This window comes from Pyrgilauda ruficollis, unplaced genomic scaffold, assembly GCF_017590135.1.
Source record: "Pyrgilauda ruficollis isolate IOZ18807 unplaced genomic scaffold, ASM1759013v1 scaffold68, whole genome shotgun sequence".
Lineage (NCBI taxonomy): Eukaryota > Metazoa > Chordata > Aves > Passeriformes > Passeridae > Pyrgilauda > Pyrgilauda ruficollis.
The window spans coordinates 632,181-651,613 of NW_024528599.1; the positions used below are offsets into that span (position 1 = coordinate 632,181).

At 40.1% G+C, this 19,433-nt stretch overlaps 1 protein-coding gene across 11 annotated transcripts in view; it reads left to right on the forward strand.

Moving 5' to 3' along the window:
- LOC121362915 (myelin basic protein) overlaps positions 1–19,433 on the forward strand; it is a 111,148-nt gene that overhangs the window by 41,291 nt on the left and 50,424 nt on the right. For all 11 annotated transcript variants that reach the window (XM_041484845.1, XM_041484847.1, XM_041484850.1 and 8 more), the window contains one exon: positions 14,682–14,772. In XM_041484845.1, coding sequence (XP_041340779.1) covers positions 14,682–14,772 — 91 coding nt within the window. The remainder of the gene's footprint in view (positions 1–14,681; positions 14,773–19,433) is intronic.

Genomic DNA, 19,433 nt, shown 5'->3' on the forward strand with positions numbered 1-19,433 from the left:
GATGATCCTTGATTTCTTGAAACCTTTCTAGAAAGATGGGCAGTTGTCACAGAGCTACTAAGTCTTGACAGATTGCTAGCAGCCCGTATAGTGTAACAGTACAAAGTACATGTTGATTGGTCACCGAAAAAAAGGCAATGCTGTCTGGCTGAGCTGTCAGTTGGGTTTTTATGTGGTTATTTTTGGTTTTTTGGTCATTTGGTGGTTGTTGGTTGGTTTTTTGTTGCTGTTTTTGGTGGGGTTTTTGGGTTTTTTTTGTTAAATAGCTATAAAAAGGAAAAATCTAAAAATTAGGCACTGGAGGAAAAGGTGGAAGTTGAAGAAAAGAACACATGTTCCTGCCAGGAGTTGGAGATGTTCCCAGGCAATGAATAGGTATGCTTGCTAGTAGAGCTTCATGCTCCCCCCCAGAGCCTGGGCCTTCCACAGATGATGACTATAAATACTGCAAAATAGCACTTATTTAAATCACCTCTTTTTCTTTTTCTTTTCAACATGTAGCTCTTGAATTTCAATGCAATGTTTCTCCTGAAGTTGTAGAGTTCTTACTAGAACCACACTAATGAATCAAACTGTGGTAAATTGAATCATCTCTGTAGTGATTAGTGACAGGACTCAAGGTAATGGTCTGAAGTTGTGTCAGGGGAGGTTTAGGTTGGATTTCAGAAAAAGTTTCCTCAGCCAGAGGGTGGTTCGGCACTGGAACAGGCTCCCCAGGGAAGTGGTCACAGCACCAAGCCTGAGAGTTCAAGGAGTGTCTGGACAACGCTCTCTGGCACATGCTGTGATTCTGGGCCAGGAGTTGGATGTGATGGTCTTTGTGGGTGCCTTCCAACTCAGCATATTGAATGATTCTGTGATCTTTTTAAATGACAGTTTCTATTTGGTTTTTGGCTCACTGAGTGATAAGCCGGTTGCTCGCAAATTGTATTTCCGGTCTTAACCATTTCTCCTGTCTGTACTTGCACATGAGTGTTTCAATGTCATCACTTCTGATACTTACTTACATTGGGATTAGAGAAAATGGACATTTATCTCACAGTCAGTATGAGATTTATATTGCTTGGTCTTTCTCACGTTTAGTTTCTTTGTTTGACTTTATATATTTGGAAAATGGTAACTACAACTGTTTAAAACCATACTGTCTCTGCAACAAAACAAGAAATGATCCTGAAGAACAGGATTGTATATTGTGCAGATAGGGTCTTTTTTTTCAGTTATTAGATTAGCTGCTTATGCTTTGGAAAAGGTATGAGAAGAGGCTTATGAACCATTTATGTTATGGAGCATGTATCTTATCATATTTGCCATCTGGAGGCACTTTGGATAGATGCTTACTGACCATGGTCTTTTTTATGTGGTGTATAGAAATGGCAGCAATTAACTCCACAGGAAAACCTTCCCTAGTTCCAGGTGAGTAATAGCAGGTATTTGCTGATGACTCAGGTGTCACCTGGGACTGAAAAAGCACTGAGTGTGAGATCTGAGTGAATCATTTCCTTGGGCTCTTAAGGTTTGTCTTACCACTACTTCAATGTGGTGGGCAGCAATAGTTAACTTGAGATTACTATTTCTGAAAGTCAGGAATATATTAAATTACTGATATGCGGGGGGACATGTAACATTTTAGCTGTACTCCTTGCATATGAAATCGCCAATATTTGCTGGAAACTCACAACATCATTTCATGGAATTTTGGAAAAGCCTTGATCAGACTGCATATCTGACATACCCACATCTGCATGTTACAGTCTGGGCTGCATTAGACTGTAAGTGTGCTCCAGAGGAGGCCACCAAAATCTGGAGGTATTAGTGCTACTGGTATAAGAAACCAGATGGTGGCCTGGCAGCCAGAACCCAGAGAGGTCAGGCTCTGAGTGCCAGCCCTTATAATGCCTGGAAGCCCCAGTGTGATCAGATGCTCTGAGTTTTCAAATACCAGTTGTGGGGCAACTAATGCAATTGGCTTCTGCTGTTCATTAACATCCAGATCTTCAGGATTTGTTGTTGTTGTTTTCCCCCTCATGGTGGTCAATACAATTTGAATGCTAATTTAGACATTTTAAACAGGCTGAAAACAAACAATTGAAATGTCATCTCTCTGGGCATGTTTGGGTAAACAATCGGGTTTGTTGTACTTTTTTCCAAAATATTTTGCCTCTTAGACTTCATTATTCCCTTCTGAAATGGGAAAGTTCACCTGTTGAATATGTAGGTTAATATTTCAGCGTGCAGCTTCATACATGTGTTACAATGGTTGATTTTTCTTCTAATATTGGTGCAGTTGTAACTCTGCACAGTAGTTTTTGTGAGAGTGCCTCTGTGTTGGCTTAAAACATGTAGGGAAGCATTGTTCTCTTGTTTGTTTTCAGAAAATGTGGTGGGTTGACCCTGGCTGGACTCCCGGTGGCCACCAAAGCTGCTCTATCACATGTCTAGTGCATATGAACATTGTGAAAGGGAAATAATCACGCCAGCAAGGGTTCTGCTCCTCTGTTCTTGATAAAGGATGCAGAAGTCAAAGCAAGCAGTGAATGGGAGCAGTTTCTATTTGTGATGAGAGAATTTGAGAGATTTGTGTTCTATTCCTCTGAGATTTCTTCCTTCTTGTTGGAGTGGATTGGTTTTGGTTAGCTTTTTTGACATTCTCCTGACTTGGGTTCTATTGTTCTAGTGCTAATTAGGTGCATTGTTTTGAGTTATTTACTTTATGACAGTTTTCCTGGTTCAGTTTAGACAGTTTCTTGAAAAATGACTGACAGCTAGAATATTTCTGAAATCAGTTGATCTCCTTTTCAGATTTTGCATTTTGTGGTTGTTAAGGTAACTAGGAAGAATGAGGAAGGGATCCTCACTGTGCTTTCTTCAAGTCTTTCAAGCAAAACTATAAAGTAATTTTAATAGGTGTTTTGAAGTTGCTCTTTGAAAAATATTCAGGTATTATATACATTTCAATGTATAGTCTTTGTTTCTTAGGAAATATCTCTTAGGTTATTTCTTTGTGTTATAGTAAGTAGTTTTATTTATGTACCATTGACAGTTATCTGTTAGTTAGAAGTTTGCTTACAGTGGGCTGCTGAAAGAAAGGTCAGCCCTATTTGGGCCTATAGTTGAGCATCAAATGGACAAATCTCTGGGGTGGTGTTGTGGCTTTCTGAAGAGGTAGCTGTTCCTGAAAGATGAAAACTTAGCATTTATCATTCTGTTGCTTCCTGCTGGTTGACTTGTGTGAGAATTGAAGTTGCTTAGAGTTTATGGGTATCTTTTAAAATGGTCTATAAAAAACATTTGCGAAGGTGACTAATACTGCTGAGAAACTTCTTGTAATGTCTTTGGTGAGGTATGGAAAGGGGAGATAACTTCTGGTCTTCAAGCACATTGAGAAACAGACTCCTTGAGGGGCTTTAATATGGTTCTAAAAACTAATAGTCCCTCTTTCCTGTCTTTTTATCAATATTATCAATATAATGTCCAGGGTCATTAGATAAGGCGCAACTACATTTCTGTGCACGTTGTTTTTCCATCTCATGTATTTTCTCTTCTAGGGGAGAGATTTGGGTCCATGGTGGTGTGGTGATGCTGGTGGGGGCTTGTGAAATCCTTGGGGTCTTACCCCCTCCTGCTTCTCTTCCTTGTTATGAGGGCAGCCCTGGTACTGGTATGGGGGTCCTGAGACTGGTTATGTGGCTCTGGGTCTGAGGAAGAAGGGCACAGGAATTTCTCCCTGGTGCACCCAGTGAGGCTTGGACAGAAGGGAATGGATCCTAGAGGTCAACAACTGGGGGCACAGCTGATGCTGACAACAGGCATTTGGCTTTTACAGCCATGGAGTCCCTCTCTGAGGGTCAAGGGCTGCTCAGATGGAATCTACCTGACCAAGTCAGGGAAAAGCCTCATTGCCAGCAGGCTGGTCAAGCTGGTGAGGAGAGCTTTAAACTAGGAAATATAAGGAAGAGAGAGATGACAACCCACAGACAAGTGAGGAAGTGATGGAATGGGTTGGCAAACAAAGGGCACAGGGTGATGCAGACAAGAAGAACCTTGGAAAAAATGTAACGGGGCTGAAGGCAGAGGTTGGTTCCATGACCTGTCAAGCAAATACTCAGTTTTGCCTAGTGTCTTAACTTTCCTGGTCAGTCTGCATTAGACTCAAACTGTTGATAAAATTTAGTATCTTAATGTTTCTAATGATTTTTTAATAGAATTTTTTAATGTAGTCTTATAGTGGGGAACTATTTTTAAGTAGTATATTGATAAAGTGATCCTTGATAACATGATTGATGTCTTTACTTATCTTCACATATTGCTTGATGTTTTTTAAAATTTACTTATGTGGGAGTTAAAAGTTGTCATACCACTGGTTTACAATTACACAAACTGTTTCATGTCTTTAGCAGTTTCCCTTAACTAAAAAACCCCTCCTTGCTTCCACACCAACTGCATTTCAAAACTCTAATCTGAAAAGAAATCTCTATTTATATTTTTTAAAAGGCAGTTGTGTTGATTATTTTGTAAATATTGACCCTGTAAGTCTTGTGGTATTTGTGCATTTATTTACCCTACGCAGAGGACGTATGCACATTCTGGGAGCATAGAGCAATAAAATTAATTTTCTTTCAAGATCATGCATTTAACATTTAAATCAAACAGGGAAATGGAAAAGTAATTGTCTGTGTTGGGTGGGTAGATAGGTATGTGCACACCAAGGCCTCGTTTTCTGTGGTGGCAGGGTCATGGCAGCTCCCCCTTAACCAAGTGTTAAAAGCAAACCTTCTTTTCCCATGCAGACTGGAGTGAGGGAGGGACTCTGCAGCGCATTGGACCCAAGAGCTGGTTTGGTTCCATTTTCTCCCCTTCTCCCCCCTCATGTTACTAAGATGGATTGGTTTTAGCCCCTCTTTCACCCTTTGTCTGGTTCCTTGAGGGACAAAAAAGTTTTGGGAGCAGCCCAGCTTGTAGGTATGGTCAGAAGGGAGGATGCATTCCTTGGAGATCGGACAAGGTTGGGATCTTGGCAGGAGTGCATGCTAATGATGAGCTGAAATGTCTGTGTCAAAATACCTTGCCACTTTGGAAAGGCAAAATTGTCTTTTTCTTAACAACCCACCAGCCCTCAAAAAAACCTTTTTGTACAAAACTTAAGAACTTTTAAATTAAGAACTTTTTATCACAGTTCAGAAACATTGATGAGTACTGTGGTCAGAATTTTCTTTGAACCTACAAGTCTTGCAGGGAAATGTAACATATTTTAGCATCAGGCAACTTGTATGTACAATTATTCTTAGCTTTGGCCTAGAAATATACTTCATGAGGCTAGAGACTGCCAAGTGATCTAAAGCACTTTCAGTGTGCTGAAAAATCTCCATTCTAAAATTAACTGCTTGATGTTAAATTTAATTCTTAGCAAATAAAAGTAACTTTTGCTTTTAAATGCTGAAAACGTCTTTATAGTTTTTAGGGAGTTGAAGTGATGTAATTTTGAATATTTTTGAATGCTTTTTACATAGCTGCTTTTGAACTTTCTTTCCTCATGAACTAGAGACTTGAAAGTGAAAATTAAATTCAATAAGTTGAGAGTTCATATTTGGTGTTCACTGGCAATTGTTTCAGAGTGTGTTTCAGACTCATTAAGCTCAAAGGGGATTTGAATTAGTCTGTTGTATCTCTTGCCCACTGTGAGTAGAACAGTGAGAAAGTGTTCTAAAGTTGTCTACTGGTTTTGTCTTCTTTCTGTAACCATAGAGGAAGCACTACAAAGGTATTTTTATTATCCAAGAAAGCCAGTCTGCACCCGTGTTGAGGAAATGACCCAGACACATGTTCTGTGTAATTATTTTGCACACTGAAGGACTGGTTCATGCACGTAATGGAATTAGGAATAAAATACCAGAAGTGAAATTCTGGCTTTCCTGCAGCCCGGTTTGCTGCTGGGGAACTGGGCAGAGCTAACCTCTCGTGTTAGGTGCTGAGTTCCTGCTGTGCATCTTTATTTGGCACAGTTGTGCTGCAGCTCTCTGTAGCCCCCACAGTCACACGTTCCACTTCGCTCCTGCAGGCCCGTGGAGTCCACAATTGACTCTGACAAGGGGAACCTCATGTGTTTTCTCTTAACAAGGTTAACGCCGGCTGCAGAGTCAGGATGTCACCTGTGTTGGGTTTTTGTCAAAAATACCTGTGCACTGTCAGTTGGAGTACTGCAAAAGCCAGAACATTTTCACACCTAGGGGCCGAGAAAAGATGTTTTGCTGGTAATGCAGCAGAAAGGTTAATCTCTGATAGTCGTTTACCGTTCTTAGTTTCGACACTTTTTCAGTGAATATTTCTGAGATGCTCTGTAATAGCTTTCATTTTGTAATATATGTCACTCAAAATACCTTTGAGGTAATGGAAGAAGATAAAGAGGATGTAAGAGGATGTAACTCATTTTTAAAAAAAAACTTTTTTTACTTATCTAAGACACTCTGAATATCCTCTTGTTCCTGGGTTACTGTAGACGTCCATCCTTGTGTTTGATGAACCAGATTTGGACACTGCTTCAAGCCTAATTTCTTATTTTTTGTTTTTTTTTTTTTTTTAAACAACCATAAGCATAATGCAAATGCAGCAGTGCAGGTTTACATAGCCATGGTTTGTGGGACTCTGCAAAAGGACTGGGGCCTTTCCTCTGTGTATCATGAGATCAGGTAACTTCTGCACTGAATGATGGTTTGGAACCATGCATTCTCCCAGACGTGCTCCACACAGACAGCTGCCACCCCTTCTGCATCTCTTCCTGTGGATAAAAGCTGCAAATCACCAGGTCTACTGCCACCCTCAGTCCTCTATAGGCCCCTGAGGAGGATTCAAACTGAGGATTTCTAATTATGCGGCAATCATTTTGATCTTTATTCATTGCAAACTGCCAAACTGAGACCTCTTATATGAGAAGTTCAATGTATGAGGTGGAAAAGCATTTTTTACCTGAAAAAAAAGCCCAAAATACTTCTCATCTTTTCTCCCTGGCGAGTGGATTGTTATTTTGCACCTTTTTTTAAATGGCTTTGGTTTGGTTTTTTTTCCACCTGTTAATTATTGGACATCATTCTGTACCTAGCTGCTAGTTTTTTGCATCTCTGTTGTGCTTTTACAGTAGATAATCAGATGCTTAGTATCTTTTTCTGGTATATTGGTATCCCGATACATGAACTCAGATTTTATCAATATGCTAGAATATGGATTTGTGCTCATTAGCTGGGAAGAAAACAGGATTGCTGTTGTACACTTTTGTTATAACCCTCCAGAAAGATGTCATGTGGTGGCATTTGAAAATTAGCAGTCTGCTGGAGCCAGACACTGACATTGTTCAGTGGATTTATGAAGCTTTTAAGGAGGTACACTGAGGGTTGAGGCTACAGCATCAACACTGTGTTTATGACTTAAACCACATCCTTTTCTTGAGAAACAAAAAGTGAAATATTTGCACTTGTTCAGCATGTGGCTAAAATAAGTGCTTAAAGGAGAGTAAATTTGCACTCAGTTTAGATGAGATAAAGATGATGAATGGGCTGTGAAGGCATCGATATTGACAGCTGTCACTTTTCAGACTATTCTGGAAATCAGCTTGAACACCTTTTGTAAAAGAGACATGCTCTTGTGCTTGGAGTCCAAAGTGCCTGTTTTTGATTTTGTCCCTTGAGTGTTGTTAGGGCTCCTCTTTGATTCATGAGGCCAAGAGCTGCTTCCATCCATGTGCCTGCCAGATGCTGTTTGCAGTGGAGCTGTAGAAAACCCACCCGGCTTCAAAGCAGGTACCACATGCTCTTTAGTAACGTTAGTTCCAGGTCTTCTGGAGGCTGTTGAACCCAGGTGTGGGTGTAGGTCCTTGTTCTGGTCTGCACAGTTTCATCTTTTGTTGCCACTGCACTGCTCGTGCAGCTGGTGTGGCGATGGTTGCTCTGCCCCGTAGGACCAGGGTGGGATTGGCAGAGGAAGTAACAAGTCATAGCCCTGCCCATACTTGTCTGACTTTGATGTGATTCACATCCGGGTTTCCTAGGTATGGTTTCAGGGTTAATGTGCACAGAGTGAAAGACAGTTGCTTCAAATTGAAACTATTGACCCAGAGCATATTTTTGTGTCTTGTCTTTACTTGTTTTGCAATTTCCTTGTGGTTCTAGGAGGATTCCTGATCATGGCAGTATCTTAGAGTACCTACAAAGTAAAAAGTCACTCACAAAGCTTTTCCCCTCCCTCTGCCCCTATGCATAGGGCACCTGAGATAATTTTATTTTCAGTTCACAGTATTAATGCAAGCCTCTTGAATCTTACACGGGGTTGTCTGACCTGTTTTTTATTTAGTTTTGTTTCCGAAATGAATGCTGTCATTTTAACAGCTTGCTCCCAAATGCCTTTGGCCTCTGTGACTTGTATGGGCACAGTAATGTAATCTCTAATTTTCTTCCTATTGCATGCTTGAAATTCCATCCTGAGCATAGGGGAGTACTGTATGGAGTAGTGAAAGTTGACTAGTAGCACACTGTACGTCCATAAATTATCTGTTACATTCTGAGCTGAAGAGACTTCAGCTGTAAAATATGAGAACCCCAGAGTGGTCAGGAACATTTAAAGGTGATATATTCTCTGTATTAACCCAGTTTGTAGCAAAATAGAGCAGGGTGCTGGTAACACCAAAGTCATGAGTCCCAGTATAGGCCACTGGCTTGAGTTGGACTCAGGGGTCCTTGTGGGTCCCTTTCAACTCAGAATTTTCTGTGAAATCTGTGAAACTTCTCCATAAACAGAAGTAGTTTTAAAACACCTTTCATAAAAGAAGGGAAGCACATAGCAAAATAGCGTGAAACTATAATGCAGAATGGAGCAAATTTTTGAGATGGAATTCAGTTTTTTTTACTTGGTATTTTAAAGTTTCAAAATAGACTGAATTAGTTTCTTCAAAGTCCTGGATAATGTGTTTGAGGCATCTCAGACTTTTTAAAAGTGCCTTGGTCTGCCTTGGGGTTTAGTGATGAGAATGCCTTTGTTTGCAACTTCTTTTCAAGTTCTCTTTTGGTGACAGCAGCAGTAGCACTGTGCTGTTGAAGCTGAGAGGAACAGAAAACTGTCCTTGGAAACTCTAGCCCTCTCTTTTTCTATCACCCTGTCATATTTTTTTTCTTTCTTATACCTTAAATAAGATTTTGACACATGCACAGGAATTTTGTAGAAACGATGAAGCAGAGGATATTGTGAGTCTTGCATTTTAGAGACTGCATGTAAAAAATCTGTAGAAATTAAAATTAAACTGAGATAACAAGATGTAATAGAAAGCTGGAGACAATGATTGTGATTTGCTTGATGTTTAAAGGAGTTATTTTATTTAACTGAAAATTAATGATAAAATTTGCATCCTTTGCTGGTGCGGACTGAAGAATGAACTGGTGTAGGAGTTCCTGGAATGTTTTCAAGATGTGTCTAGATAGCACGAGCCCAGCTTCAGTCTGGCATAACCTCATTCTGAATGATGGCTGTAGTCTTGTTTGAGGAGTACAAATCTGCCAGTATGACATGGTTAAAATTGACTATTTACCCTCAGTGCAAAAGGCCTGGTGCTTGCTAGAGCGTGTTTGAGTTTCTGTATCAAAAGAAAGGTGTTTAGGAAACCAGCACATTTAAGAAGAATTAATGATTGAGTTCAAGAATATGTTTGAACATACTTGTTAATGCAGGTCCAGGAGATATCAGCTCACCTGAAGAGGGCCAGCTGCCATTCCGTGAATTCCTGCTGCTAATAAGTGTGGTCCACAGCATCTCATCTGTTTGACTGTGTTAAGCTGTATGTGTAGAAATTCCTCTCAATAAATAGAAGCTAGAAATTTTTGATACTGATTGAGGTGTCTGATAAGAAGTAACAAGGAATTTCTCCACCATTTATGACAGCAACATTGTTAATCTGGGGATGCAGAATATGAAAATTACTGGGAAATCATGACTCTTAAAATTTACTTACATCCTACCCTGCTGATTGCAGCAGTATTTGGTATTTAGAGAAAAATCCCTGCATTTGACAGACTTGCCTCTCAGTTCTGTTAGTGTCACAATTTTGAAGGAGCACATACTGATGTTTTAAAGAATTTTCTTACTTTTTCTCCATGGAACTCTGTGGAAAATCACTTACAGATTGTCCTGAAGGTATACTATAGCCTGGACATCATACATACATTTTATGAATATTAAATGAAAGGTAGCCTTGCATGGTAGAGTTCAGGAGAATATCATTGCAGAAGTGGAAAATCAAGAATGTTTTGCAGAGTTCTCCAGCTGAGTCTGGAGCAGTATGATCTGCTGCTGTGGTTTTGGTTCAGATTATCCAGATTGTTATTGCCTTCAACAAGTTACTCTCTTTGTGTTATTTCAAAATGAAGGTTTATTACCAGTCAAATCCAGTTTTATCGACTAGAAACTCTCATCTGTCTTTTGAGATGGTGTCTGTTGTTTATCTTAGTTTTGGAGATGTAACATGGGGGAAGAATCAAGTGTGTAACCATGCCCCCAGTGCTGCTGGGTTTTGTGGAGGGAAGGTAATGTGCTGTGTACAGGAATGAATGACACAAGGAGCTGGAGAAATGTCTGTGCTGCCAAAGCAGCTGCTCATGCACTCAGTCTGTGTTGTCTTGCTGCAGCTTTTGATGCCTGTGTGGCACTTTTCCGAAAAGAAAGGGAATTTTAGCTAAACATACTAGCTATTATATATAATAAGAAAAAGGAGTAGATTGTAAAAGGCAGGAATGAAAGCACAGACAATATGAATCAGTGCTTCACTCTGGATTTCTTCAATTCTCATTGAAACGTAACACTTCTTGAATAACCATTTTATCTCTAATGAGAAGTTTTAACTTTTCTTTGTGGTTTTATCACTTAGAAAATTAACTCATTGAGTAACAGCTTTGTGGTTAAAGGAAAAGAAACAAGCCCTTCCTAACTAGTATGCAAAAATAAGCAATGTAGTTAAAAAGCTGGCTTGAATACTCTGGCGTACAACTTTCCATTTCCAAGGCCTATGATTCCCTGAGGAATTAGCTGCCTCTCTAAATGTAATAAGCCTCACTGCACTTTTTAACCTGGCCTGACACTGTAGTACCTGCGGAGTACAGCTCACTGTAAATCAGGATTTCTTAATATTTCCCATGTAAGTAAAGATTATCTAAGTAGGCACTGATAGCAATAAAACACAGGTAGCCTCTTCTTGCACTAATGGGTGTATATATAACATTTTTGATATTGCTGTTTGTTTGCTGCAAATATTTTGATAGCTGCTGGTTATTTGTATAGTTGCCTATCAAAGTTTTAAAATGCTGTGTAATATGGACACTGTGGTGTGCACATGGTGGATAATGGGAAAACTGGTGAACTGAGTCATAAGGCACCAGGGGACAGCTACAATGGAAAGTTGGGCCAAAAATACCTTCTAAAACTGAGGCAGATTATAATGCAATTTTTATCAGGTCTGAATCAAGAGCAGCTGTATATGTACATATTAACATATAAAGAGCTGCAGTGTATATGCACATCTCATTTTGAAGCTGCTTTATGAAGTAATAGAAGTGGTTCTGGTCTGTCACCAGCTGTTACAATGCAGTAGCTGCTGGTTTGCTCCTTAGGTGTTCTGTGGTATTTTGGAACATGAGTAGTCAAGGAGATGCTTTTTGGGGGAGACAGTTTTTTGTGATTTTAGGCCTATATAGTATTTATTTCATGCTAAAACCAGGTACTATCTACTCTCCTGGGAACTGATACTGTAAAATAAATCTATTTTCCCCATCACTTCTGATACTGCATTGAGCATTCAGCCTGAAAGAGCTAGGTAGAATGATGTTTACTCTGTTATGTTCAAAGGGCCTTTATTTTATAACCAGCCTAAAGCACACTATAACTGTTGGTAAAGAATCTGGCACAGCTCAGGCAGTGTAAGGGAATGTGTTTTCACTTTTTCTCTTCATTGATTGCAAGGACAGAGACACTTAAAATTGTTTAGGACCCTAGAAAAAGGAGTCAAGCAACTGACGAAGTTGACTTTTTTTCAATACAGTTTGGTTTGAAGCATCTGGATCATTGATTGTTCTTTTGCAGTGATATATCTTGTGCTGATTTTGGTAATACAAGTATTATATATGCCAGCAATAATGCGTTGAGGAGATTCTTGTGTGCAAAAAATAAAGCAAAAGAAGTCTTTTGAAAGTTTGCATTTTGCTTAAGAAGGCATGCCAAGCAGAATTATATCCAACCATACACTGTCATGTTTTAGGCTGGTACAGAGCTTTGCTGTCAACATCTTGGAGCTGGTGTCTGTCAACACCAACATTGTGCCTTATGCAGGGAGCAGACAGCACAGCTGCTGTGTAGTTCTTTCCGGTGATTTAAGTCAAACCAAAATGTCTCAGGATTCAGTCTTTCTAACTTCCCTGAGACTGCCAAAACCCTGTTTTCAAAGTAAGGGATGCAAACATCTCCCCGGTAAGAGCTTGGAGTGACAATGCATTTCACAGACACAGCTGGGTGCCTGCTGGAGAGTGCTTTGCTGCTGCTGCTCTCGATGCCTTGCAGCAGGTTACAGACTCTCCGCTGTTTCCCAAGAGGAGCAGGAGCATAAAGAGCAGCGATCTCTCTCCTCCTGTACCACCAGCTTTACCATACACTAAATATGATGAAATACAATTAAAGATGGAGCTAACAAGCACCATCTTTACCAAGCCTAGAGCAATAGCTCTGACCAGGAGTTCAGCTGTCCCCTTCATTTGGGAAAGCCCTGAACTTTTGGTCATCTAAATGTACTAATTTTGTCTCATCCATGATGACGGTTTTTAGTGTTTTCTTTGCCTCTGGGATTGACTTACCCTGTAGCAGATGTCCTCTTCTGCTTTTTTTCTGAGTTAACTGCTGTTATCCATTTCTCTGTGCAACAAAGATACAGTTGATTTGCTGCTCACTATAGAGCAACTAAAATAGGATGGAAAACCTGAGTGCAATATGCAGCTTACAGAATCAGTGGCTTCTAAATGCAGGTGATGCTGTCAGCCCGCCCAGACCTTAGCATATGTCCCTTGTCCAAGTCGACAGCATTGCAAACTGTGTCACTGCACAACTGACAGATTATGTCTCTGGGGACAGCACTTAAGTTAATTGTGCTGATCATGAAGTTGTTTACCCAAAGCAAGTTGTCTCCCAGTATAGCCACTACTGATTTCTGGCTGGGTCCCTCCATCTTCCCAAGGGACACTAGTTAAGCCAGTCTGAGGTGAGTATCTGCTAAAACTGACTTCCCTCAGCTCTGAGAGGCACCAAGATGATGGGTTTTCTGCATGGGACACACTCAGGTTGGTGCCTTGAGGGAGTGCAGAATCCTTTCCCTTTTGCACATCGTTCCTGCTTCAGGAAGACCCTGCACTGTTCCTCTGAGACAGTTTCTCTGTCTGCTTTTCCCAGTTCTTGTCAGCTGCTGTGTGACACCAGTAGGCTTGCTAGGTCTGTGTTTCATTTCTTTCTGAAAATTCTTGCAGTCTTGCTTCAACGTCTCTTGAATTTGTGTGCCTCAAGTTTGCACTCCTCTGTTCTATAGGGAGGTTAACAGACTTAATCTACCTGTCTTCTGATACCTTCCTTGTTATTAATAATTGTTATTAATAAGGGGAAATAAGAAAAATTTGAAAGTGTGCTATGTTTCTGAGAGCAGAGATGGTAATTTTTCATGAACATGTATAGCAGCCTTTTCAAATATATGTCAGAGTTTAAAACTGTATTTCTCAAAAGATCACACAAAGTCTTCCGAATGAGCATGTACTTGAATAGAGCAATATGTATCCTTTAAAAAGCATAGGCATAAACCATTCCTCTTTTATTCCTTCCTCAACTCTTAGTCAACTCTTTGCAGTAATATTTAATACTGTATCAGTCATTTCATATCCATCATTCAACAGCTGACTGCTTATGCAGTTTACTGTCTGCATTGCTGTAAGCTTGTGTGTATATGTTTCTCTTGAGTACTAAAGTAAAACATTTTTAAAACATGAGTTACTTTTTCTTTGGTAGAAATATAAATATTTAAAACTCAATGTTTCACAGCTTATGTTTTCCTCAGACTTTTCTAGCTAGGGAATTAAATGTTTTAACTTCTGGCAAGTTAAGCACTGAAGCTGTTTATTTATTTCTAGTTACACCAGCTAGCTAACTGGCAAATTTCTTTCAGAAATAGGTGAATCCTTGTGCTTTAAACAGTCAAGTACATGAATTGGTTAATGACTTGAAGCTCTAGCTCACTTGCCTTTCCTGTCTAAGGAAAAATATTTGTGTACTATCTTCTGCTCTCTTGGTTCATTATGTCACCATGGAATATGTCAATAGAAATAAAACTAAATATGAGGAGGAAAGGTGGAAACTTACAATTGTGTTATGGTTTAAGACCTCTCTCTTGTTTAAATGTCTTTTCTACCTCTCCAGCTGCCGTTGTCTAGTCAGATTAAAACAGACTCAAAAGAAAAATCAGGATTTTCTGAGAGTGTTTTTCCTTAATATTTTGCAAAACCACATATGTGTAACAAAGATAACAAAACCACATGTATTCATTAAGAATGCAGTTAAGAAGTTTGAAGAGTGTTTCTATTTGAGAGCTGTAAATGAAAGACTAATCTCAGTAAATGTTTGTTTTACAGAATGCTGAAACCAAGGTGGAAGAAGCAGGTAAGGAGAGTCCAAAAGCAGCCAGACTAACACAGCAGTCATCAGAGGACAATGAAGTATTTGGTGAGTTACTGCAAAAAGTTTAAAATGTTTTTTGATGTGTTAGTACAAAGGGAATTCCCACAAAGATGCAGTGATCTAATTAATGATGTACAGCATTTGAGTGCAGGCTGTACAGTCCCACAAAGACCTGGAAAGATGTTGGAAAGGACCAAGGAGAAAACAAAGAGGGATCAGCAGTCTAAAACAAATCGTCCCTGAGGAGAAGAAAGATTGAATCCAAGTGTTCAACAAAATTAAAGGTTTATGCAGTAAGGGAAAATAAACTTTTCTCTATCCATAATGGAGAGGATAAGCAACGAATTCTTAAAACTGCAGAAAGAAAGATGTGATCAAATGTCAGGAAGGGAAATACAGAAACAAATACTAAAGCATTGTGATGCATCATCTGGAAAGTGTGCAGATTCATCATTGCAGGCCTTGAAAAACAGGTTAGACAAGTAACTGTCTAAACTGATGTAATCCTCTTGTGCCAGAAGGATAGACCTGGTGACCTTTGAGAATTCTTGGAGGCCTCTGTTTTAAATTAGCTTCTCTTGGCATTTTTCTGTGGATCCTTTCCCTGCTCTCCATATGGGTCTTGCTGATATTTTTATTATTTGATCTGAAAACCACATTTGACCTTTTCTTCTGCATTGAGTTTTGGAAAAGAGACAGGAAATCATAGAATCATAGAATATGCTGAGTTGGAAGGAACCCATCAGGATAATTGATTCCAACTCCTGGGCCTGCACAGAGCACCCCAAAAATCACAGCATGTGCCTAAGATTATTGTACAGACACTTCTTGAACTCTGTCAGGCTTGGTGTTGTGAGCACTTCCCTTCAGAGCCTGTTCCAGTGCCCAAACACACACTATGTGAAGAACCTCTTTCTGATAAGAGCAACCTTATTATTACAACTTAGGGTTGATTTTATACTAATAGAGCTCCAGTGAAGAAGCAGTAGTCTAACAGTAATGCAGGAGAGGTTAAGGCAAGGCTGATCATGTGGATGTTACTAAGGCTGACTAGCTTGAAAACTTTTGGATGAGTGAAATATTTTTGAATACAGTAAGGATTTTTTTTCTTTCAAGGTACAAAAGGAATGGAGCATGAAGAATTAATAATTAGTCTTTCTTACTAATAATGGAAACCATTTAAAATCATCTTTTCTTAGTGAGATAATATAGTGTGATTGGCACATGAACCTGAATTCCCGGTACAAATATTTCCAACACTGATCATATAGTGCCAGTGGCTGATGAATCCACAAGTGGACTTTAGAACTAGCTTTCAGCTTTACTAAGTGGGTGCTGAGGCTATTACCTCATTTCTTTGCCATTTGCTCTGCCAGTTATTTGCAGTAGATCCAGTAATACTGGCTGTAAAGCCCCATGGCACGGTGTAATATGCATCTCAAACTGTGTCATTCTCAGTGCAGATCTCTCATTTTCTTTCTGTGAGAAGGGTGGAGACAGAAGAGCAAGGAGATCTCCATCTGCCTCTTTCTACCAGCAAAATCTCAGGCATTTAAACCTTCTGTATATTTTGATCACCACTCCCGTGCACCAGAGCTAACCCAGTATTTCGTCAAGCCTGTGGTCGATGTGGGAATTGTGAGTTTAAAGATGGATTTAAGCATGAAGTTCACTGCTGGTAGGTTTAAAGTCACCATCCAGTGATCTATTCAACAAATTCTTTAACTAATTGAAGAAAGTCAACATGCAGTGTTCTGTGTGGTGTTTAAAGCTAATGATTTACTAACAAACTGCTAAATATTTCCATGTTCCAAATCTGTGAACTGAGCTGGTTATCTAACATAAAACACTGATCACCCTTTGATAATTCGACACAACAAGGAGGAAAATTTCTTTCCAACTCCAAAACCAGTCAGACTACAGTATCTTATATCAACCCTCCTACCACTTTGCAAATGACAATCTGGATTTTTTGTTTTATTATTTTAAGATTAGGTCAAAATGGGGGTAAAAAAAGAGGAAGTATGGTGCAAATGGACTCTGTAATCTTCTCTTACCCTGGTCAATTGAGTAAATCAAAGTGGACTGAAGGTGCAAGTGAAACCACTGTGGTAAGAATCAGGGAAAATATTTTGATAGATACAAGTTTCATGTTGTCTTGAGAATGACTTCTGTATATGCCTTTCCCTGCAGTTCTAGGCAATTTCTTAAAATACTCTTACATCTTTTAGGGATAAAGGATAAGCTTGAAGCAGTTTTCCCTAGGTGAGTTTTTTGTTGTTCTGTGACTTAAATGATTACAGACCCTGCAGAGTTATTCTGCCTCTGGCTTGATCTATTTCAAGCTATCCCTCATTTCTTTCTTTTTCCCCAGTGATGCTAATTATACCAAGCATCAAGTATGCACCAATAGCTGGTTAATTTATAGCTCCAGCTTTGACTAGAATCCCTCTTCTGAAGAATTTTTAACAGCCTCCCGTCACTTTGAGCGGGTGCAGCTCAGCCTTCCCTTTTCACGGACATCACTGTCTTCTGTGACTCTGATTTTCCGCGGAGATCCCTTCCCCAGCTTTCTCTGGGCAATGCCACCCCCTGCAGAAAGGTTGGCAGGGGCACAGGGCAGCCCTGAGCCCCCTGTGAGGAGGGGCATCCCTTGGGAGCGCTGCCGCTCCTGCCCTGGGGCGGGGAGCAGCCGTGTCCCCGGCGCCGCGGGCTGTCCCTCGTGGCTGAGCCACCCGAGGGCAGCAGCTGCCAGCCCCTGGCGGCCACCGGGGCGCCTGGACCGCAGGCTCCAAGGCTCCTCAGCAAGGGAGGCAGAGATCTCTGGATTTGTGCTTGTCTCCTCACTTTCCAGGGTGCGGACCAGGTGACAGTAATGTTCTTTCAGGATAAGGGAGCTTTCTCTGCTGTGGACGGCATGGAATAGATGAAGTTGCTAAGGATTGTTACACAGAATATTCCTGATGAACCGTACCATTTGAATAGAGGTTTTTTTTAAAAATACTTCCTTTCTGAGTAAATGTGGTATCAGTCCCTGTCAGATGGGTCCAGTTTTGGAAGCAAACACAGTGTTTGTTGTTGAATGAAAATACCACGATGATAAGGAACCAAGTGTGGGGCTCTCTTTCAAGTCTGCTAGACCTGGCAGCATTCTTTGTAGATTCAAGCAAGGTTTCATCCACTACTGGAAAGGGACACTTGTGAACACTCATAAATGCCTTAGTTTTCCTGTTGTTCTTCTCTGTATGGGTTAAATTTGGGAATTACCATTCCAGAAGGCTTTTTTGCATTTCTCTTTAATATTTATTTTTAGACTGGGGTATAGGTGAAATGACCTTGCCAACGATGAAACCACATTGTACCAGCTGCTTTATGAAACAAACAAGTCAGGTGTGTCTTATGTTTCACAGAACTAATTCTCAAAAGCAATTAACTTTTTATACAGGAGGATGGAGTGGAGAAATGGAGCAGAAGGGTAAGGGCATTGGGAGAGAAAAGACATCTCAGTGATGGCATTTGCAACTATGCAGTTCTGAATTGACAAGAGTTAGTTTTGTTTTCCCTTTGAAAGGATTTTCTTGTGGCACCCAACAGAGTTCTGTTGTCTGATATATACTGAATATGCATCTGTGATGTGGAGCTAGAACGTCTTGCTCACTACAAACTTCTGTTCAACTTGCACGTAGTCAACATGGTCTCTGTTGCTACTAGTATGTAGTCAGAACAGGATTTTGAATTACATCTCAGTCCAAGGAAGAGAAGAAATTTGCTGGCTATGGTGCTATGCATTTAAAGAAATGGGTCAGGAGGGGACTCCTAGCCTTACTTGCAGAGAATATTTTCGGAAGTTTATTTGATCCAATGCTACCCTACAATGGTCAGGTTAGAGCAGGGAAGAAAACTGCCTGTCATTCTGACCACTGGAAGAACTGGAGCTGCCTTTCTTTGGTGTAACCCCTATTACATTAACCTGGAAAATTACAAATGCAGATTTTTAATTATACTTTTTTTTTTTTTCCCATAGGGTTGAATTAGCATAAAATTACAAGCAAGATTTTTTTGTAGGAGGAACTGTTGTATATTGTGTATTCCCCTTTCTGATGACAATGAAAGTCAAAGTGTGCTTTTTGTGACAGAATCATAGAACATTTTGAGTCAGAAAGGACCTTTGAAGGCCATCTAGTCCTAAGCCCAGCCATGGGTAGGGACACCTTGAATTAAATTGGGTTCCTCAGAACCTTGCCCAGTGTCACCTTGACTCTTAACCTGCTCCAGTGTTTTACCACCCTCATGGTAAAAAAATCTTGGAAAGACAGAGTAAGACTTTATCTTTTCAAATCCAAAGGTTTCCTTTTTTATCTAGACCGGTAGATCCGGTCTAAAATTGTATCTGGATGTGGCCAGTTTTATTCTGGCTTAGAGCTTTCCAGGGATCCATGCTGTGTGCCTGGAGTTGTACTGTCAGGTGTTGGGTTTTTGTTGTTCTTTGGGTTTGGTGCTGGGGTTTTGTGCTTTGGTTATTCATTGTTGGTGGGGGTTTTTTGTTTGGTTTGTTTTCAGTTTGTTTGTTCTTTGGGTTTTTGACTAAAAAGAGGCAAAATGAACACTTTTTTCCCCTCTAAAAGGAGAGATGCTATTGTGGAGCTTTTTAAGCACCATCTGCCATTCTGCTGTTTCAAATTGCAGAATTGGGTACGTCCTGAGGA